Below are 24,493 nucleotides of genomic sequence, written 5' to 3' on the forward strand. Positions count from 1 at the left end.
TCAACATGTACTCATTCACCTTTAGCTCTCAGAGTTTTGACTGTAGTTTGTTGGAATGCAGCGTGTGGCCCTCATATCCGGCTGAAAGGGGTTTGACTGGGGCCTCTCAGCAAACAGAGGTCAGGAAACGTGACTCGTGACTTGACTAAGATATATGACAGTGCATTCTAGATGATGACAGTTTTCACATTGTGTTTACCCCTTGACTTATTAAACGGAGGTCACAGGTTGAGCTTTACCGGTGTGGTGAAGTCATTGAGTAGAGAGCTGTTGGTAAATATTGAGCTGTGGTAAATATTTACCTTGCACACCTTGAGCAGATGTTGAGAGTGACTTTGGCCTGGGGCTCTGAACAGTAGGAGCTGCGGCCCTGGCTGAACTTACTGCCCGACTGCAACAGGCCTGTGACCCCCTCCATTCGCAGGTCATCCAGATCCTCTGAGAGAAACAGGGACAGGAATGTTTGGAGTCACAATCATCCTGACAAAGTATGTGTAAATATATTAACAAATTATTATTAAATATTAAATAGTATTATTATTATTAAAGACAAATCATTAAATCAATCAGAGAAAACAAAATTCACTGAATTTAATCATGTTTGGTCACAGACATTTTTGGTCACAAGTCTTGGTGACAAATCTTGAAGCATTAACCTTATATTTCAATATGAAGTGTTTAAAATATATATTAAAAATGTCACAATTGAAGGCAGAGAACAGGGTTAACTTAACAGACTTTAACCAAGTTTATCTAAATAAATAAATAAATAAATAAATAAAATAGGACATCTGCTGGGTTTGATTAAAGGTCCACACAGGGAGACAGAAGGAAAAAAAAACCCTCTCTATCTAAAATCTATTCAAATTAGTTTGAATCGTGGTGATTTATGCAGTTTATATTATGCCCTTTATGGCATCCCAAATTGAATGAGATGTGGAAGTAATAGAGGAGAGACAATACATGAGAGAGATAAACAAAGCTAACAGCACTGAGATGGGCAACTCTATACTCCGAGAGGTCACTGGTGCCTATCTCACAGCATGCTCGCCTGCTAAAAAGACCTGTTGTACTTTGCTGCTTCTACTTAAAGCTTTAACATTATTCATATATTAATGTGTGTATACAAGCATGAACCAGTTTATGTACAGGATAATAATCAGGTGGTCATAATTGCTAAATCAAGGCCAGCGGGACCCTGATGTAAGGCAGATACATACCAAATAAATAATAAATGAACATGACTGATTTAAGTTAAAATGATTTCAAAGAGAGTGCCGTGAGAACACAGCTTTGCCACCACAGGAATAAATGATATCTCAAAATATATTAAAATAGAGAACATTTCATGTAAATGTACATTTTCATATGTTTTTATATTTATTTTTGAAACGGAATAACAAAACTATGCACAGTAAGCAGGCATACAGCAAGCAGACTTGTAATACTGCAAACCAATTTAATGGTTTGTAGCAATTTAATGTAGTTGTTATATTATTCAATAGATGTATGGTCAGGTGTGCGTGTAATAGCTTCGGCATGACTCACCAAATCTGATTTCAAAGCCAGAACAATCTGTTTCATAATGCCACTTTGACAAAGCATGTTTCTCACAGGGAGTTTCGTTCTCATGTCACAATCATTAACATTATGAACCAGCAAGAACTCAGAGCAGCGGGGTAAAGTGAGCCGCATTCTGTGAGGTCAGCGCCTCCCACCCGTGCCTGTGGCTGTAGGTGTTATATACCAACCGTACCACTTATGCTGGGACCGCACAGCCAGCTGACAGCGTGTGGAAGGACACACAAAAAAAAATAGCACCTTGTAAGACAAGTAACTGTAGCTAATGGCAGGGATTAGACTTCGTCTATTCATCCACGAAACTCTTACTCGACTCACTTTACATCTCTCAATTGCCTCGTCTTTTTGTTCGAGCTGCTGATGTGGGAAGGGGCCCTGTGGGAAATAACTTATCAGTCACAATTAAAAGCCTCCTAAACGCACCTTTTTGTGTGCGAACGCTCCATGGTGTCAACATGAGATTTCTCCCATGAGTCTTTGTGCAAGCACGGAAAGCATGTGTTTGAGTAAAAAGGAGGTCTGCTTGGCACGGGAATGCGGACACTGCCTTGTTCGTGAAATACCAACGAGTGTGCTGATATTACATGCCTCATTCATCATCGCAGGTCTGATCCAGCCGAGAGAGAGAGCCAGAGGCCACTTCATACACACACGCAGCATTGTACAGGAGAACACAGCTGTCCGTCGTGGGAAAGTCTCTCTTTTTGGACTGGGCTGCGGGGTGTGTGGTTGAACGCTGAGGGGGGCACTTGTGGCAATATGGCAGTGTTTTTGTTAATGCTGATGTGAGTTGGCTGAGACATAGCATCTCAGAGAAGTAAAGATAGATGCAAAAAGAGAGCGACTACACTCTAAAAAAAAATATGTTTAGGTCTAGATTTAAGATTTCTGTATTTTTATTGCATACAAATTGAATTGCATAAAACATTGAAGTTTTCGGGGTTGGAATGATTTTTTTTAAGGTTTAAAAGTTCCTTATGCTCACCAAGGCTGCATTTATGTGATCAAAAATACATTAAATATTGTGAAATATAAGGCCTAAATAAATATTTATGTATTTGATATATAAAATGTAAATTCATTTGGATTACACGGTTTTAACATGAACCAATTAATAAACCTATTCTTAAAATGGGATTAATTTTTGTCAGCCATATAGTATACTGTATGAAACAGATCTTAGAACTGATTTAGTTGAGAACATTCACAACATTCTTCTGTCGTGCCTGGAGTCCTGTGTAGGGCCTATTTGTCAAAAAGATGTTTTACTGTTCGACTGGGGCAAAACTCATCTACTATCATTCCTCTCGGTTGTGGTGTTCCACAAGGATCAATCCTGGGGCTTGTTGTTTTCTGTGTATTTGCATTGTATTTTTATTCATTGTAAAGCACATTGGTCAACTTTGGTTGTTTTTAAATGTGCTCTATAAATACACATTTATTGATTAATTGATTGATAAAACATACTCAGTTTATAAGTACTGTTATAGAAATCTTGCCCATTTCATTTATGTATGACTCCAATCAATGTATTCACTGCACTCTCGGGTTCCAAGACTTATAAATGTAGAAAGATTGGTCTCCAGTCAATGTTGTATTTACTTCCTGCTTTAACTCAAATAAAATATTTTTTGAGTGCAGACCAATATTTGTGTGTATGACTAACAAATATGCATCCCATTAAATTTAACTGTTTGTTTATGTTAAAATAGCATAATCCAAATGAATTGGAATTTTATTAGCAATTCAAATACATCTTTAATGTATGCCCTTTTTTGAGTGAACTCAATCAAAGAATATGAAAGACTATGAAAAGTCAATGGCTCATATTATCAATGCAAGTTCCCTGAGCATTTTCTATAAGAGGGTCAGTGTCCAAGAAACTGTGCTCATAAAAACCCACCCTAATTAATTGGCCTTCCATTGGAAGTCTTTCTGTAAGTGTTTTCCCACAGAGCTTTGGCTAATTTCTTCTTTTATGTGGGCTTAAAGCTGCTTGTTTCACTAATGTGCCAATGTCCGAGCCAGAAGTGGACTTTCAGACTTGGAATAGTCCTTCATCGGCCTGACAGGGATCTGAACTCCTGCCATAGTAAAGCAAGAGACTGCAGAGTGGGCTTTTCTTCTATTCCATTTGGAAAGAACTGAAGCAGAGGGAAACAAAGGTGTCTGCAGGCTCTTTAAACGGTACACTGCCATTCCTTAATAAATCTGCCAGGACTGCCGATCCAGCAAAGCTGCAAAATAAAGCATGACATGAAGACACAAATTTCATTGTGATTTGAGAATTTAGAGCCTTCCGACAACGTAAGACAAAGAGGGTGTTGAGGCTTTGAAAATAATCTTGTTAACGATGCACTCAATTTAGTCTGATGTATTTTAAATCCTTTAATCAGATGGACAGTGTGAAAAAAGTGGTCATTATCTTTGCTGGCTTAATGTGCTGTAAAAGTAAAAAACCAACAACAACAAAAAAACCCTAAGTTGGCTCCGTAGGCGGCATTGTAAGCATCACAGGGAAGCATAGGGATGCCTCCTACTTTTTGTACTTTTGCACACAAACTACATTGCAGAATCGATTATATCCATAAAACAATTCCAATAAGCAATGAAACGGGTGAGAAAATTCTATATGGCAGACAATGGTAAGAGAAATGTTTATAAATACACACTAACATAAAATAATAAAAACACAGTATTATTGTGTATGGGCCCATCCTCAGGGGTTGCAACTGGTGCGGTTGCACCAGGCCCCGTAGAGGAACATGATCGTAAATGGACCAAGGGGGACACAAATCCCCCCACGCACCACAGAACGCAATCTGTTTGAGGAATTACATTTAACAGAGCACATTTAACAGAGCAATTAGAACATTAAATTACTTATAAAAAAAAAAATCTTAATGTGAGGAGGACAAAGGTAATCTATATGTAACAATAGAGGAAATGAGCATGCACAAATATCCAATACTGACTGATACCGATAAAAAATAAAAATGAATGCAAATAAATCTAATAATCTCTGACAACCGATATGATGCCAATATATTCATTATAGTGTAATACAAGTAATACATCACAAAATCTGTCCTTCCAATTACCTCACAAAATGTATATATATATTTTTTTCATGTTTATAGAAGGTCTTAACACACATCCTTAAAGATGCAGTAAGCAGCTCACTAGGTTTAAGAACAGACCTAAATGCTCAATGCACAAAGGGCAACATCAGTCATCAGCCAAAACTATAGACGTTTACGTCTGTATGTAACCTAGGGCTCTACAGCATAAACATGCTGTCTATTGAGTCACACTACAAAAGAGTTTTCTTTAATCTCTTAGAATACCTCATCTACCTCAGACGCAGCGTACAAATGCTACCCTTTACATCACACAAAACATTTTGATAACATTGAAAAGCAAAATACCAGCGGCTGCACACATCCAGACAAAACAAGAGCACAGCATCTATGTGAGTGTGTGTTTGCAGCAGTCATCCGTTACTGTAGTGTCACAGCATACCTTCAGTGTGGAATAAATCAGCTACCAGGGATGCTAAACCCCTGGAAAGAGGTGGAAAGTGTTATCCAAACAAAGACAGGAGTGATGACAAGGAATTTCTGTCTGTTATTGTTCACACCCACCAAAGCAATGGGCTAGAGTGTGTGTGTGTGTGTGTGTGTGTGTGTGTGTGTGCTTGTTCAAGACAAAGTTTCCATGTAGTTTAAGGCATCAAAGACAGTCTAAACAAATGATTGTGGTGTATGTTGAGGTTGTTAGTCACTATTTGTAACTAATTGAATAAAGTTCTTCAGACTGTTATATGAATCCTAACCAAAAGTTACATATACATATACATATATACATGCATATACATATATATTTTTCATTTTAGAAGATTTTAAATATATGGCTCCATAATCACATAGCCATACCACAGTTAACTATAATAAACGCAGACTACGCAGACAGACATGACGTTTTCCCGATTTACTTCAAAGTTCTCCATGGGTTTATGTTCCATCTTTAGCTCATAATTATCTGAGCCGGGTAATTGACAGAATTCGCCGTCGAGAAGCTCTAGACGTCTCAGACTTTGCACACTTTCTGCATTTGTGTTTCATTAAGACTAAAATGCTACGTTCCTGTGCTGTGGTTAAGTCCTCACATGCATGCAGCCCTTTGAAGTGAGTGGGAAAAGCACTTTTGTTATGCTTTGTAATGAAAACAATATTTTAACTATACGTTTATAATTACGGCACCAGGTCGCCCCTTTCATTCTCTAAAAATACTTTTGCCTACCGCGCTGCAAAAAGTTCATGGCGGCTGATGATAAATGATCGTTCAAAGTTTATATCTTGAGTTAATGAAAGATGGGATTAAGTGGAGTTACACACGACGCCGAGGTTGATGAGGACTGGAAGACTCCGAGGCGCTGACACTTCAGAGACACACACTCTTGTCTAAGTATTAATGACTTATTCAGTTTACGTACAAATCACAATTGTTATAACTGTTTGTTATACAATGAATGAGTGATTGTTAAAATCCATAGCAGATATGTACAATATTGCCACCTGCTGGTCAGTTATAATTAATACATACAGACGGTTCTTTTGTAATGCATTGAAAAGAAGAGAGATTAATTACTCCAAAAAGATAAAGTTCACTAAAGCAGAGGTTTACAAACTTTTAGATACACTATAGTCAAAAAGTTTGGGATCATTAAAGTTAATTATTATTATTATTATTATTATTTTTTTTTTTTTTTTTTTTTTTTTTTTACTGTGCATTCAATCAAAGAATCCTTAAAAAAATACATTAAAATAAAAAAAAGCATCACGGTTTAGAAAAAGAAAAATCAACAACTGTCAACCTTAATATTAATCAGTAATGTTTTTTTGAGCACTTAATCAGCATTTTAGCATGATTTCTGAAGGATCATTTGACACTGAAGCCTGGAGTAATGAAGCTGAAAATTCAGCTTTGGCATAACAGGAATAAATTCTATATTATAAATGAATTACATTAAAATAGAAAACCGTTATCTTGTATTGCAATACTATTTTAAATATTAAATTTGACTGTATTGTGTATTGTAGTTTTACTGTCTTACTGCATCAAATACATGCAGCCTTTGTGAGCATAAACATGAATCATTTTTTTCCTGGACCCCAGTTTGAAAACCTTGGCCCTAAAACAAGTAATTCATACAACTGTCAGACATATTCAAGCATCTCCTAAAGGTAAAGGTAAAATAAAAGCCAATAACTCATTCAGCAACCCCTACATTTATTCCGCTACTCCGGCATACACACCATGCTCGACTGCAAAAATGCTTGACTGTTGATAGCAGAGCTGATGTTCCTGTTATCACGCCACGAGGACCAAGAAACCAATCCGACGAACACAAACGCACACAAACTCTCAGATAAAACTTCCAGGAGCATTGTGTGTAGAATAAGATTATCGCAAGATTACAAAACGGACCATTCACATCCACGATGCCTGGACTCAAACGTGACTCACTGTTTGTTACACATCTGATTTTTAGATATGTTTGTTGTTAGGTCTCTGGGTTCGTTCGTACAATACATCATGGTTTGAGGTTTTCGCTCTACTGTAAATCCTCTAGGGGTCTGTGGGTTACATCATACTCTCACTGGATCTTTTCAGCTGTCGTTCAGTTTTAATAAATGGCTCACTGTGGCCTACACAATCAATCACTGAGCTGTGGCTTGCATAGTCTTGGCACAACTGCACACAGTTAGGTAATGCATCTGCAAGTGTGTGGTAAAAGCCATGTAAGAGCAATGATTTTTCATGAGGGACTTTTCCCCCCTCTTATCAGTGTATCAAAGATACCATATAGCTTCCACAGCCAAGCCTTCATATAAAATACTGAAGATCACTATAATTTACACCAGCATGTTCCATCACACCAGCATCCCTGACAAACACTGTGCATATACTGGATACAGTGGTGCATCTCTGTTATTTGTTTGTGCCATCACCAGGGCAACTGTTGTGTCTCCGCATCCTGGAGAAAGTTCTTGGCGTCAGGGAAGAGCAGAGAGTGGCGACAGCTGCCAAGACGGGCTGCCATTACATCACAAACAAAAGCATTGCCCTGATCGCTTAATCCACTGCGATCACACCACATCTAGAAAATACCAAGAATCCGCATCATCTGAGTTAAAGAGAAATGGATCGAAACGATAACCCGCAGCTTTGCCATAAAAAAAAAAAAGATAATGTAAAACAGGATTTATCGCAGCATAATAAACAAGAGTTTTCTTAAAGGCAAAGTATTTACTGTAAATGCTTTCTTCTATGCTAATGTCAAAGGGTTATAAAAAGCTTTACTATAATAAACCCATTTATATAGGTTAATTTGTCAGAAATAACACACCTGTCTCAGTTGTCACAAGGCTCATGGAATAACATACAGCGCGACCAGTGTAGTTTGATTTAGTCTGAATCTTATGAACTGGTTCTTTTTTAGGGAATCCAAACGAAGCACTTTTCTGTGCAGTCCCATTCAGAAACAAATGATTTGTTTTGAGCTTTAAAGCCACATATTGTGTACGTAATAATGTGAAATATCATTACAATTTTCTATATTTTAGAATGAAATTCATTCCATTGATGGGAAAGCTGAATGTTTAGCAGCCATTACTCCAGTTTTAAGTCTCACGTGAACCTTCAGAAATCATTTTTATACAGTATGCTGATTTGCTGCTCAAGAAAAATAATTTTTATTTCAAGATTATTAGAAATTAGTTTAAAACAGTCGTTTTTTCAGGATTCTTTGATGAATAGTTCAGACAAACAGCATTTATTTAAAACAAACATATTTCATAATATTAGGTGTCAATTACATTAAAAATACTTATTGACTTTTGCATGGCCGAGAGCCTCTTAAATCTTTTTCAGACAATGGAAAAATCCAATTATTTTCACATTTCGGTTCAATAATTGCGGCGTCCCAATAAAAACACAGAAATGACAAACTACTGATAACTCTGTTTTTATATGAATCAGTCAAAAACCAATAAACCAGAGCACAATATTTCCCTCAGCACTTGGAGATTCCCAAAAATTCCCATATTTTCACATGTTTTTATTGTCAGCCAAACCAACAAACCACATTTGAGAGATTCACGGCTGCTATGTCATCTGGGTCTCCCTGAGCGAGACGAAGTGGGTGTCTCAGATACGGGTGGGCATCCAACCCCCATGAATCCCTCCATATGTGCATCACCCTCCACACAATTACAACTCGAGATCTGTGTGTAACCAGTGCACCATTCATCAACTCTGTCTCCTCACCCCACATGAACCCCCCTTCATAAACCCATTTCTAATGTTTGAAAGGTGTCAGATGTGACCTGACTCCTATTCAGAGTCTATACCAGATAAAAAGCTGCCGACACAAAGTCCGAAACCCTAAACCCTGGAAGACATAGCTTATTCATCCCACTGGCTGGCCACATCTCAGACACATAAAATAACCTGAGAATAGGTCTACACTATTCCTTTTAGTTTCACTTGCACACATCTGTCATCGCTAGGATTGACTAGCACAGCAAAAAGGCAACCAGTGTCCCGTGAGCGCTCTCTTCAGACATCATTTACTGTAAATGTGCGGCTTCATCTGTATCTTCATCAAGTTCACAAGGCCATGAAAATCATAATGGCAATCTTTAGCATTGCTCTGGCATGGGAGCGCACTGATGTCTTGGGAAAAGGGCTTTCTACCATGTTGGTTTATTAGCTAACCAAAAGACAACAAAATGCTGCCAAAAACAGGGTTTTGCTTCAAAAACCCCATTTGAAGAGTTGAAAATGTGGTTGACTGTGTGCAGACGATATATGATGAGTGGCCCCACATGTATTTATCACATATACAAAAGTTGTGAGTCATTTTCCACTGAGACTGCTTTTGTTTATTGATTTGTTTATACAAAGAACTTATTCTTTCGTGTCAGTTATCCCAGAATAAAAGGAAACTTCGGGTCGGCAACAGTTTTGTGCCCGTCGTAAATAATTTTCCAGATAAATAAAATGTCATATTTTTGAAACCCTTTACAAATAATGTTATGTCTTTGTCAGCGAATGCACTTTGGTTCATTTTGCTTCAAGTTCAAGCAGTTCAAATAAAAGGATAACATAACCATGATGTCCCTCTAGTGGTAAAAAGCTGACATTGCCAAAGTCAGACTATAATAGTAATATACTAGGTCTAATAATAATAATAATAATAATAATAATAATAATAAAAACAAAACCAAAAGAAAACTTATATAGTGTATTATAGTAATTAAATATTAAGTTTTATATAAAAAAAATATATTAACAGTTGTTTTGAGATTCCAAGGTTTTAAAAAACTTTAAAAACATTAATCTAACAAAATAATATGCATGAACAATATAACTGTTACTACAGAGTAACATATCTGACAGGTAATATATATATATATATATATATATATATATATATATATATATATATATATATATATATATATATATATATATATATATATATATATATATATATATATATATATATATATATATATATATATAATTAACTTACTAATTGCTAATGAAACAAATGCAGCTGCTCAAGCTCTGATGAACAGTCAATGGCTGGATTAATGTATAAAATATATTGCAATATCACATATGTTGTAAGGAGATACTAGGAATGATTTTGTGTATCCTGTATATGCTTTTTCGTTGCTAATGACTTAAATTTTATGAATCACAGAGGTCTACACTTTCAGCTATTTATTTTTATTTTATTTTTTATTTATTTATTTATTTTTATCTCGGATGGTCTAATGGGAAGTAAATTAACAACAAAATTGCATTCTTGAGTGAACAATTCCTTTAAATCCAGCCTCAGCTGAATTCGAGCAAAGTTCACAGGATTTAGGGGCAAAACGAATCATTACTTACAGTATACAGGATGACTGACCGTATCAGTAAACTTTACTTAACTTAACTTAACTTTAACCCAGCTCTGTTGAAAGAGAGAGAGAGAAAAAAAATGCAATTATATTCATATTGTGTCCAACATTTGAGTGATATGAAAGCATGCTATTGATAAAATAAAATAAAGATATAGGGATGAACAGAATTAAGTAGCTCTCCTCAGTTTTCCCTGAAGCTGTGTTATATTAAAAATGAATTTGATTGCAGTTTCACCAAACTGCCAGAGGAGCAAGACAATTAGAGCAGCACAACGGCTGATTCCCTCAAGTGCCCGCAATATGTTCAGTAAACAGCCTGAGCAGCACCTCCACTGAATGCATGATGAACTGAGGAAAACCAGTGGGCTGAAGACATCAGGTACAAGATTCATTCATTAGCATAATTACATTCTCTTGAACTGCGTTAATTTCTCTATAGAGCATTTTGAAAGGTGGAGTGAGGGTCTAAAACGCAAATTACACCGCATTTTCTTCGGAGACACAGGCATCAGTGATGGATGGACTCAAATTATTCTCACAGCAATGCTGCACTTACGCAAAAGCGGTTTATGGCAATCAAGAGAGGATCGATAAGAAGCTTTAGAACAAAACAGCATTGTCAAGAATACAGAAATGCGGCTCGGATCTGCACCACTAGAGGTCAGTATAAGCTCATGCAAACTTCAGATATGTCATTTGACATGGAAATGAAAGACAAACATTACAAAAACTTAATTTCTGAATTTATTTGTATTGTTTTCTTTGCATTTATGGATTATTTGGGTTTTTACTGACATCTGGTGAAAATTTCATTTTTGTTATTTTATCCGCTGTAAAAAACGAAGTTGTTTTATACAACCTATACTCCAAATACTAACTGATGTGAAGTGATGATTTTGAGTAAAGACTACTAATGTAAACTTGATTTGTCTACTGCAATACAGTTAAGGTCCATTGTTTATTCATCTTAATTTGTTAAGTTTTATTTCAAAATTTAAATGGTTTAAAGCTTCAACACAATCAACTAATTTGGCTTGAGAGTGTAACGTCTCCTTACAGATTTAAAACTGTATGACCAGAATAAAAGTACAATGTCTCCTCTGTCAGATTATCTTTTTGGATTATCTTTTAATAGGAGCACATTTATATTCAAGGGTAATATTGTTTCCAGCACGATCAAAAGGGTGAAAGTTGTTGTGACCTTTGCAGCTCTCTGTGATGATTCTCTAATGAGACTGAGGGTCACACTGTTGTCTGCTTTAGGTCGGGAGGGACCACAGGACTGACACAAGAAATGAGATCCAAAGACGCAGCGTCTCACTCCTGTCTCGATGACTCTCTCCCATCTGTTCACTGTTTGTCTGAGTTCGTCTGACAGGGTGTTCGATATGAGTGATGAACCCATGCCACTACCAGACATCAGGAACTCCATCAGCCTGCAACTACTGAGAGCAGTTCATCTGAGAGCCACATATCCTTATAGCTCTCTCTCTTATCAAATCAATAAGTCTGTAATCATTCGGAGAAAAAAAAAAAGATTTATATGGCTTTTTGTCAGCATATAGACCGTTACAAAACATCCTTGCAAACTATATCCAATATCTATTTAAAGCACCAGAGCAAGGGCTCCACAGTAAGAGGAGTGTTTCCAAGCAGAAAATAACAATGGGAAATGAGGCATAGGCCTCATTAACATTAATGTAAATAATACATTAATGTATGGTTGCTGTTGTTATTATTACTACCATAACTACTAATATTATAGCACATTTCAAAATATTATATATATATATATATATATATATATATATATATATATATATATATATATATATATATATATATATATAAAAACACACACACACACACACACACACACACACACACTGACTGCACATTTTAAAGTGGCCTTTTATTGTGGCCAGCCTAAGGAACATCTGTGCAATAATCATGCTGTCTAATCAGCATCTTGACATGCCACACCTGTGAGGTGGATGGATAATCTCGGCAAAGGAGATTTGCTCACCAACACAGATTTAGACAGATTAGTGAAAAATATTTTAGAGAAATAGGCCTTTTGTGTACATAAAAAAAGTCTTAGACCTTTGAGTTCAGCTCATGAAAAATGGGGGCGAAAACAAGTGTTGCGTTTATAATTATGTTCAGTGTGTTTTCCAAATATTATGAATATTATATCACTTCATTAATGTGATTTTAATTAATAACCTAATTAAATGTAAATACATACACTTTATTAGATAATTAAATATGCACAAAAATACATACAATTAATCTAAAAGTACGTAACATTTCTTTAGATCACTGATAATTTACTGACATATATTTCAAAGTGTGCACAGGCCAATTCAATTTGTATTCTAATAAATAAATATATATTTATATATAATTTATTTATAAATATATATATTTTAATAACACTTCATTTGTATAATACATAGCTTGCACATAACTCTTTATTCATAATATTTATATAATACGAGTTTAGTCACACATATTTTATATATTTATATATTCTCTATGTGCAAATTCATAGCTATTTAAGGAAGAGGATCATCATATTTGAAGGTCCTTGCCATTAAACATTTTGAAAACCTTGTCTATTGCACAGTATGGAAAATCTAGTTATATATATATATATATATATATATATATATATATATATATATATATATATATATATATATATATACTGTATAATGTGCACAGTGTACATAATGTATTATATACTTAAGATAAAAAGTACTAGTAGTGTAGTAGTATGGTATTCTGTACATAGCCATATACATTTTCTTTTGCACTTATTGGGTTATTGGGCTATTGGGCTGCTAAGGGGGTAAAGAGGCTTTCTAGCAGGCACTCAAGTGAACTACTTTAATGATGACATGTGCAACTGGAAACTTTCAGGGAGCTCTACAACATGCTCTCTCAGTCAAAGAAGTCAAACTAAACTTAATTAATTGGGAGTTTTAATGAGCAATCACTAACAGTCAGAGAAAAGACTCGAGGAATGATGGAGAACAGAAAAAGGTTGTTGAAATATCACTAAAGTACTCCCATCCCAACATCCCAGCTCTGCACTCCCTCTCTGCTGCTGCCTCAGAGCACAGAAAATCTCATTATCTCCCAGCATCCTCTGCAGGAGAAAGCCTCAGTGCAGCAGTTCAGCTCTCCACGTCGCTGCTAACAGACACACACAACCAAGGGCACACCGCGTCCCACAAAAAGAACAAAATGAAATCAGCCCCAGACAGCTCGCTGTGTGGAGTGTCAGAAGGCAAACTCTTTACCCTCACATACAAAACAAGAACACGACCGTCACTTGATGAAAAGCTTCTTCAGTACCACTTTCGGGAATAAACGCTGATGCGTGAAAAGGGTATTTAAAGGGATAGCTCGCTCAGAAATGAAAAGTCTGTCATCATTTCTTCATCCTCATGTCATTCCAGACCATTCTGTGGAACACTACAGAAATGCTACAGATGTTGTAGCATTTCTAAGTCACATTCATTGAGAGCGAAAAGTGACCAGAAAAAAAGGTTCTGAAAGAATCATAATATTTAAGTCATTATTTACTCCAAAATTTGTCTAGACAGTCTTGCATTAGAGTGATGGTCACCATTCACATTTGATGTGAAAAAGAGCAGCATGAACTGTGATGTCCTACATAAGACAGAATGTAGGTTTTAAATCAAAAGGTGAGCAGTTGATGACAGTTTATTTTTGGGTGAACTACCCTTTGCAAAGAATGAGGTAAATGAAAATGTATTATAGTTTACACTTATATAAAAAAATGTTGATGAACCTATATCAACTTCAGTGAACCAGAATTAATTTTATATATAAACTGAATGCTTCTTTTGTGCAGAGATATCACTGTAAATGTGTTTTAAAATTAAGTTATACATAAAAAAAAAAAAAAACATAATTAAGTTATAAGGGAAATTAAGTTCTGCTTTTTGCAAATTGAAACACTTTTAAGCTTTAATTCTATTCAAGTTTGAAACTGGCAGATTTGCCACATGCAAGCACAGGTTGTGTTTTGTGTGGGAGGCTCTGGGTTACGTCTTACACCCATGCAGGGACCAACCTGCTAACACCACAGAGCTAAACTGCTACAAAGCTCTGGTACCTGAGGGGTGGTCTGGCACCGGCACAGAAACAGGGACTTAGGATGTCACGCTCATGTAATCATTGGAGCAACGAGGATAAATCATAGTGATTCATAGGGATTCTAAACAGAACAATCTGTTGAGAATAGTATAATACAATCCCGCCCATTTGTCCTTGTTTTTCGAAGCATAATTTTATGAGCGTGCTGTTTGCTGCTCTCTGCTTATCAATCTATATACAGTGGTCTATAATCACTGATTTACAGTATATATTAGGTTACTTTATTATTCATAACTTCAGTATGTATAAATCATTAACTGGCTTTTATTTTTTATATTTTTAGTTTTCATTTGATTTGATTTTTAGTTTATTTAACAATTCAAGTTTGAGTAATTTTAAGTGCATTTTTCAATTTGATTAGTTCTATCTAGATTTATTTTATTTCAGTATTCATTTCATTACTTAATTTTTTTTTTCATTTAATATTATATTTTATTCTATCTTAGCTTTATTTCAATGACCAAAAATATATATTTTTTTATAGTTATGTGTAACTATTTAACAGTTATAATAGTTTGACTTTACAATAGCGCAACACTGAAATTTTGTAATATATGTAGAATTTATTATAGCAGAATAATCTGAATTTATCATCAAAAACAATTTGAGTTTACATAGCTAAATCTTTTGCACAAGATTATTTTTATCACAATTATTATCAGAAAGCACCCAGTTTTTTTAATAATACATATTACAAGAATTCTATAAATAATAAATGCTACTTGTGAGCGCTGTCGTGCTGTCTCACATGAAAAAAATTAAATCGTGTTAGTAACTGTGCATATATGAGGAGATAGTCTTTAGATGATGCTGAATGTGCTTCAGCAATCACAAGGCATTCAGCACTCAATTCAGATGCTTTAAAATCAGTGGTGATATAGCAACAAGTGTGATTGTGTTTTGGTATGCATGAGAATATAATTGCTGTAGATTATGAGCAGGAATATCTGTGCGTGTGTGTGTTCGCTCATTACCCAGTAGCTCCATGGCATCATCCTCATCGTCCATCTCATCTTCAGTGACTGAGGGGGCCGAGTCAGGCATGGAGTCAAATGAGTCCTGAGACAACATGGCTGCCAGAAGTTTCTTGTGATTCTGTTGCTGCTGTTTTAGGCCTTTACCCTTAGTCTCCATTTTCAGGCTGCAGACAGAGAGAGAGAGAGAGAGAGAGAGAGAGAGAGAGAGAGAGAGAGAGAGAGAGAGAGAGAGAGAGCGGAAACTGCTTTAACATCTAGAACAGTGGTTACTTTGAAGGGGTCTTAAAGCCATATGAAGTAGCTTAATTAAATATATATATTTAAATATTTCCTCCACATTTAACCTCCCTAAGAAGTCTATGTGGTAGTGTACTGTTCACTCATAAAAATACATCTTAATTGCCATTTATGGTTCCATGAAGAAACTTTATCACCCATGGGCAATGGATCTCTATATTATTAAAATATCCTGTGCAATAAGAATTCATCTTTGAGGAACCCAAAATGGTTCTTCTATGGCATTAGCTACTTTCCACTTTTGGAATGTTTGTATGTCAGGAAAGATGCAATACCGTAAAATTTTACTAAAATACACATGATATCCTAAATGTATGAATATAACAAACATGAGAAAAATGTGTTAAATGTTATTATCTATATAACAAATATTTAAATCATTAAAATAACCAGGAAATAGGGTTCACTCCAGAACCAAAAATACCAGATCAATTACTCGATGTTAAAGCTGCAGCCCGTAAGTTTTGCCTCTGTCGCCATCTATGTTTGAAAACCTGGAATTGCAGTTCCTTATGGAATTATATTACATGTGTGGGTTGTGATCCAGTGGATGTGGATGAATCTGATATGAGATGAATGTGTAGCTGTGAGTCACTGCACCGGTGTGGATATTCACTGTACTTAATAAATCACAGATTCTAGCCTATGTCTTGGAATATATGTCCCAAATAAAAATATGCCATAAATTGTCATCTGAACAAGTAACAAGTCTACCAGGTTTTGTCTGACCAACTGAGGAAAAAAACATTACAATCAAATCCCACTACCAATGACGATTTAATCTAAAGATCAATTAGCTCATCATATCACATAAAACCCTGCAAATTATAATTATAATTAATGTTATACTTGTAAAAAATTATGTTAACAACATCAGCATTGCGTGTATTAGCATTTAGATTTCAATTTCTGCACATCATTTGAATTTTATATTAAGAAATTAACCTAAGAGCAAACCATGCTCCCATCAAACTGGTTTTAACTTTAAAATGCAAATATTGTGCTAACCCAGGCTTTCTGTAAAAACATTTAAAACTGGAATATAATTTAAATGCGTTTTATTATCTTTCTTGATTAAAATCCGCCATCAAAATGATTTTTTGACATTTAATTATTCCAGCTGCTGTAAGAATAGCCTACAATTAAACGATCCTCCACCTGCAGGATCCTCACATTCGATAGCCTAGTAGCCGGGACAACTTCTTTAATGGCAAAATTATTCCCATGTCTCAGTGACAAATAGCAACAAAAATAGTCTGCAGAGGTTAAATTTGATTGTAATCCTATTGGAATGCCATTATTCACAGATAATCGAAAGGTTAAGGCCAAAGCAGAGCTGTTTTAATACCCTGAGTTGAACATTTCCATGCTAATGGCTATACGAACACTGCACATATCTCTACTATGAATATTTAGCCCTTTTCACCTTTTTTCCCTAATTGGGTGTCACTCAGCCATTTCCCACCTCTCCAGTAGTGTACTACAGTGTCAGCAATGCTGAGAGGCATGTCCCCATGCTCATAAACATTCATGAGAACATATTTCACTATATGAAACACAACAAGAAACAAGACATTTTCACTGTCGTTTTCACTTTTGCAGTCTTTCCAGAGTAGAGAATGGGAATGACCAGGATCAAGACAATACTGTACAAGCCAGATTTGAACCTGAAATTCCCACATGAGCACTATAGCTCGATAAATAGGCAACAGCACCATTGTAAATCAGTACCACTGTAACCATGTTTCCATTATGTATTTTCTAAATTTAATGTTACTGTTTTCCAATTCAAAGTATTGTTAGTGACCTAGAAATAAAGCAGAATCTTTCATATTTCTTTATCATTTAATGTCATAAAGCTCCCATAATTCCACTTCTGAACAAACTCAAAACCTACAGAGGGCTTGGAACAAATATATATATATATATATATATATATATATATATATATATATATATATATATATATATTTCAATGCTTTTGCATTCTCTTGTGAAATGCATTCACAGAGTGACATATGCACTCTCTCTCACAAGACCTCTACTGTACATTTCCCTAAGAAACTTTACATTTCCTCAAAAAAAAAAAAAAGCCAAGTCCTGTTATTAAACTCTAGATGGCACAGCTGATGGGTCCTTAATTTAAACTGATGATACTCACAGCATTAAATGACTTAGCACAAGCTGATCGGATCATATTGGATTTGCAGCCAATGAGCTTACTGTTTTACATTTAAACGACTGATTATCGAGCTCAGAAACCCTCCACCTTCCCCAGTTCCACCTGTATAGATCTGCTACGGGTTATCATACAGCATGTACTGTTGCTGCACAAATAACATGTCTTAAATACTCACAGCACTGTATCAGTGTATGTATTGCTCGTAACAAGTTCCTGTACTTGCTTGCAGCAGCAGCAGCAATAATCTACATCTACAACAATAACCAGCAGCGTAGCAGATCTATTCCAATTCCACTGAGACCAAATACATTAACACAGAAATCTATGCCGAGATTTGTCATGATGGAAATATTTGCATTCTGTCTCAAAGCATTTGTACTGTGCTCAGAAACTTTACATTAACTCACAAAACGTTTGCATTCTCCCCCAAAATGTTTGTATTCTCTCAGAAAGATTTTACTGAATACTGTACATTCCTCATTAGTAGTAAACTCTCTGCCTCCCCTCTTGTATTTGCATATATAATGGCTACTTTATTTACACGTGAAGAAACTTTATACTCACTCATAAAAAAGCTAAATAAAAGCAAAAAGATTTCTAAAATAAATTGCGTTCCACCAACTATAATCTTGTTCATGTCACTTAAGAAAACCTTTCCAGGTTCAAACTCCATTATTAATCATTCATTTTGATGATAATAATTATTAATGATTATTTCTCAATGCAGTCTTTTGGAACCCTACTGCAATATATTTAAATAAAGCTAACAGACCATCACAGTAAGAGTAGGAACTGATGAAAGCTCTGAAAACAAATATGCTATTCATTCTGGGGGCAGAGAACTGTATGAATCAATCACTCCATTATACCTCTATGGCACTACATTAATTGTTTCATGCAAAAAAAAAAAAATAATTTTCACAATAACATTCAGCCCACAATATTTTAGTCTAACAAACATCCACAGTACAGGAGCCTGGTAGAGTTTCACATACAGTATTGTTCAAAATAATAGCAGTACAATGTGACTAACCAGAATAATCAAGGTTTTTCGTATATTTTTTTATTGCTACGTGGCAAACAAGTTACCAGTAGGTTCAGTAGATTCTCAGAAAACAAATGAGACCCAGCATTCATGATATGCATGCTCTTAAGGCTGTGCAATTGGGCAATTAGTTGAATTAGTTGAAAGGGGTGTGTTCAAAAAAATAGCAGTGTGGCATTCAATCACTGAGGTCATCAATTTTGTGAAGAAACAGGTGTGAATCAGGTGGCCCCTATTTAAGGATGAAGCCAACACTTGTTGAACATGCATTTGAAAGCTGAGGAAATGGGTCGTTCAAGACATTGTTCAGAAGAACAGCGTACTTTGATTAAAAAGTTGATTAGAGAGGGGAAAACCTATAAAGAGGTGCAAAAAATGATGGGCTGTTCAGCTAAAATGATCTCCAATGCCTTAAAATGGAGAGCAAAACCAGAGAGACGTGGAAGAAAACGGAAGACAACCATCAAAATGGATAGAAGAATAACCAGAATGGCAAAGGCTCAGCCAATGATCACCTCCAGGATGATCAAAGACAGTCTGGAGTTACCTGTAAGTACTGTGACAGTTAGAAGACGTCTGTGTGAAGCTAATCTATTTTCAAGAATCCCCCGCAAAGTCCCTCTGTTAAAAAAAAGGCATGTGCAGAAGAGGTTACAATTTGCCAAAGAACACATCAACTGGCCTAAAGAGAAATGGAGGAACATTTTGTGGACTGATGAGAGTAAAATTGTTCTTTTTGGGTCCAAGGGCCACAGGCAGTTTGTGAGACGACCCCCAAACTCTGAATTCAAGCCACAGTACACAGTGAAGACAGTGAAGCATGGAGGTGCAAGCATCATGATATGGGCATGTTTCTCCTACTATGGTGTTGGGCCTATTTATCGCATACCAGGGATCATGGAACAGTTTGCATATGTTAAAATACTTGAAGAGGTCATGTTGCCCTATGCTGAAGAGGACATGCCCTTGAAATGGTTGTTTCAACAAGACAATGACCCAAAACACACTAGTAAACGGGCAAAGTCTTGGTTCCAAACCAACAAATTAATGTTATGGAGTGGCCAGCCCAATCTCCAGACCTTAATCCAATTGAGAACTTGTGGGGTGATATCAAAAATGCTGTTTCTGAAGCAAAACCAAGAAATTTGAATGAATTGTGGAATGTTGTTAAAGAATCATGGAGTGGAATAACAGAGAGGTGCCACAAGTTGGTTGACTCCATGCCACACAGATGTCAAGCAGTTTTAAAAAACTGTGGTCGTACAACTAAATATTAGTTTAGTGATTCACAGGATTGCTAAATCCCAGAAAAAAAAAAAATGTTTGTACAAAATAGTTTTGAGTTTGTACAGTCAAAGGTAGACACTGCTATTTTTTTGAACACACCCCTTTCAACTAATTGCCCAATTGCACAGCCTTAAGAGCGTGCATATCATGAATGCTGGGTCTTGTTTGTTTTCTGACAATCTACTGAACCTACTGGTAACTTGTTTGCCACGTAGCAATAAAAAATATACTAAAAACCTTGATTATTCTGGTTAGTCACATTGTACTGCTATTATTTTGAACAAAACTGTAAATACAAATGTTACAGTAGTGACAACTGGAGCTCAGTCTGGCTTAATTACACAGAGGTGGAATTAGTGACCTGAATTATCCTGTCATTTCATTTAATAAGGCACTTGTTTTAGTGGAGGGGAATGTGGTAAACAGAGCGCAGTGAAGCACAGCTGATACAAATAATAATTTAGAAACAAGCTTCATAAATGGAAACATTCAATTTCCTCATTCTGCTCCTGTCATGCAGAAGAGCTTGTCTCTCAGATGGGGCCTGACCAGGGTTCAAATCATTAGACGGTTTAAAACAATGAATCTGAGGCTGCGCTACTAAAATAAGAGGAAAGTGAGAACGTATTTCTTCAGATTAGTGCAATTCAATGAAACTATGTAAGTCCTTGCGTGGGTTGGAGAAATGAAGCCTTGTTAGACAGAACTAAAGTTGTACTGCTGCTGCGTTCCTATGGGATGAGAAACTCTCCACAACCTCCTTCTGGCAGAACAGATTGTATCCACAGAATCGAGACCACAAAACCAAAGCTGAGAATGAAGTAATATGGAATAACCATGATGTAAATAGCTTGAAATTACACACCACAAGGGCCATGAGAAGTCAACTGGCTGTAAATGTAAAAAGCAATCCAACAGGAATAAAGGAAGGGTGAAATATGACCTGAAAAGTTAACCAAACAGAACGCTGCAAATAGGTCAATATAATAAGGGTGGCGCATGTCATTCTCGATCGGTTGCTGACAGAAACCTCAAGTGCCTCAAGATGCACATGGCAAATCTGTGTTTTAGGTACGAATGATTTGGGAAGTGTTATGCAGTAAGTGGGAAGCGTGGTGAGTGCAGATTTACTGATCGCAGGTCAGCTGGTGGTTTAAAAGATGCATCTTTTACAGATGGCAGTAATACACAATACTCATTAGTAGTGAACTCTCTGCCTCCACTATTGTATTTGCATATATAATGGCTACTTTATTTACATAAGACAAGCAAAGCCTGCAAAATCTAATTTTCCTGAACTTATTTTTTTGTAGCCAGGTTTATTACCTTCCCTCCAACAAGGCTTAGAGCAGGGTTCCTCAATTAGTTTTAGCAGAGTGCCAAATTCTGCCAACAATACCAAGCCAAGGGCCACTGACATACACACACACACACACACACACACACATATATACATATACATATACATATACATATACACACACACACACACACACACACATACACACACTGTATATGCAAAAAAAAATTTCTGCAACCTCACGGCAGGAACAACACAAAATATGGCAGTGATAATCTCTGTAATGATTATGTGCTGTATTCAAATATTAAAAGTGTCTAATGTGAGTTTGAATATTATTTTGGATGATCTTTGACCTGGCTTAGCGTATAAATAAGAAAAACACTAACTGATAATTGCAATCAGTTGTAATCAATTTATAAAAGGGAATACAATTTATGTTTTTATGGTGTTTCAGTAATAAATAAAACGCTGATAATGATAACTGTAATCAGTTGTATTCAATTCCAAAAATTACCAGATGGATAAAAGGGAATACAATTAAACATTAAAAAAATATATATATATATATTAATAATAATAAAGTTTAAAATAGATTTTTTTGGAACTGACAATGATAATTATAATTGATGCTACCAGTTGATTAAAAGGGAAGAAAATGCTACTTCAGTCATGATCTACTTTTGAATTAGACTTACAAATTTTGTAAAAAAAAGACTGAGTGAGTAAAATAGACACTAGTTGCCACCTACTGGCTTAATGATGGAAGCTATATATATATATATATATATATATATATATATATATATATATATATATATATATATATTTTTTTTTTTTTTTTTTTTTTTTTTTTTGGCTGTTTTTTTTTTTTGAGCCAGTCATCTAAGCTTTAAATGCCATAAAACTTATCATTCTGTAGCTGCTGCAAATAAGGTCATTCCAACACTAAATATCTGATGTCACCACAAGAAGAGCAGGATTAACTCCCAGCCCTTAATCAAAACTAAAGTAATCACTTTAGGGGCTGCAAAAGTGTCAAACGGTCTGCGCTGAGTATACTGTACATCTGAGCATTTAGGCCTCTTGAATTTCTTTGACTGGATCCCTGCAGTGAGAGTGGGTTGATGGGAATGTTTATGAATGTAAGGAGTGAAGAGCGATGTGGAGCGTAGGAGTTAGAAACGGAAAGGGAGGAGGGTAGAAAAAAAGAGAGAGAATAAGAAGGTTACGCTTTATAATATGTTGCTTATGTGTAAAGGGAATGGAAGTCCCACACTGGAGCTTTATCATCTCTATAATCAGTCACAATAACCTGTTCCCCAGAATCCACCTCTGCCTCCACCTAAATTCCCAGCAGCTTTGTCACTCTGCAGCTCCTAAAGACTGACAGCTAACGAGAGTCTCGTTGTTCTAGGGGGAAGTTATGAAGGAAAAACTGTGTTTTGTTCCAGAAGGAAGGCGGTGGTCATTATACAGAGCAGCAGTATTTTTCTTCCTCTACTTTGTCAAATTGCAGAACAGGTGTTGAAAAGAGCCCTGCTGTGTGTCAACACATGTGCAGGGATATTGAGAAAATCTGTATCCCCTGCCCATGGGGTTTTGGACTTGCAGATTCATGCCTTGAATGACAAAGCAAGGTTTGGACTAGAGCTGTCAGACTGACCAGACATCCCCATTATCTGAGGGCAGTCCCAGTTTTTGGTGTCTTTTCTCTGGAAATGTCAGCCAGTTGAAAACAGACCGTAAATACACTTAGAAAAGCCCAACGAAAATGTACTTGTACTGTAGTGATTATTTTTACCAACAGAGGGCAAGCTGCACTGATTACGGATTACTCTAGTCGTGCACCACTGCTTTAAACATTAAGAACGTAATGTGGATGAGAACAGAGCACTATTATCATCAATTATCAAAAGAGGCACTGTTATGGTTTTTCGTGAACTGTATAAAAACACCATAATAAGGGCTATCAAGGTGAGAATACTAATATACAGACAACAAAGAAAAATATATACATTCAAAAGCTTCAGACACAATGCGTCCACCATCTTGGAAGGATCAATGGGTCATCACTTAAAATAAAAATAAATGAGTTTTCAGATCACAACAATGTGCAGTCTCTGGTTGTAAAAACTTGGATGAACTTTCAATGGTAAAAATGTATTTGAGTGTGTGTTTTTTTTAATGGTAAAAAATATATTTTTTGTTTTTTTAAATATCTTTTAACCATTACAGTTTTTTTTTTTTTAAACTGTGGTAACTTTTTATATTATGTTAGCTAATTTATTTGTCTTGTTGTATTGTCTTAGTTTAACAAAAATCATCTGCTGGAGTATATTGCAGATATACATAATAAATGCATATTGGGTAGCATATACAATATGCAGGCAACTTGTTCTTAAGTGTACACAGATTGTCTTTGACTAATCCAATATGGCAGACACTTTTCATGTAGTGCCCCATAGAAACAGCCACTAATAGGGCATCTACCTATGCATATGTATGGTGGCAATGCAACAAGTGAAACATGAATTAAATAGAGAAAAATGAACTCAGAAACAAAGGGAACAAAACTATACTTCAAAATAAGAGTCCAAAACACAAAGCCAGACAATAGCTACACTGACTTAAGCGGGGTTTATACTTTCA

At 35.7% G+C, this 24,493-nt stretch overlaps 1 protein-coding gene across 3 annotated transcripts in view; it reads right to left on the reverse strand.

The window, feature by feature from the left end:
* The window catches only part of cb24h8orf34 (chromosome B24 C8orf34 homolog), a 79,421-nt gene that overhangs the window by 33,003 nt on the left and 21,925 nt on the right, over positions 1 to 24,493 (reverse strand). For all 3 annotated transcript variants that reach the window (XM_052596327.1, XM_052596325.1, XM_052596326.1), the window contains exons 7-8: positions 15,728 to 15,894; positions 303 to 438 (exon numbers count right to left, since the gene is read on the reverse strand). In XM_052596327.1, coding sequence (XP_052452287.1) covers positions 303 to 438; positions 15,728 to 15,894 — 303 coding nt within the window. The remainder of the gene's footprint in view (positions 1 to 302; positions 439 to 15,727; positions 15,895 to 24,493) is intronic.

This window comes from Carassius gibelio, chromosome B24 (genome assembly GCF_023724105.1).
Source record: "Carassius gibelio isolate Cgi1373 ecotype wild population from Czech Republic chromosome B24, carGib1.2-hapl.c, whole genome shotgun sequence".
NCBI classification, from domain to species: Eukaryota; Metazoa; Chordata; class Actinopteri; order Cypriniformes; family Cyprinidae; genus Carassius; species Carassius gibelio.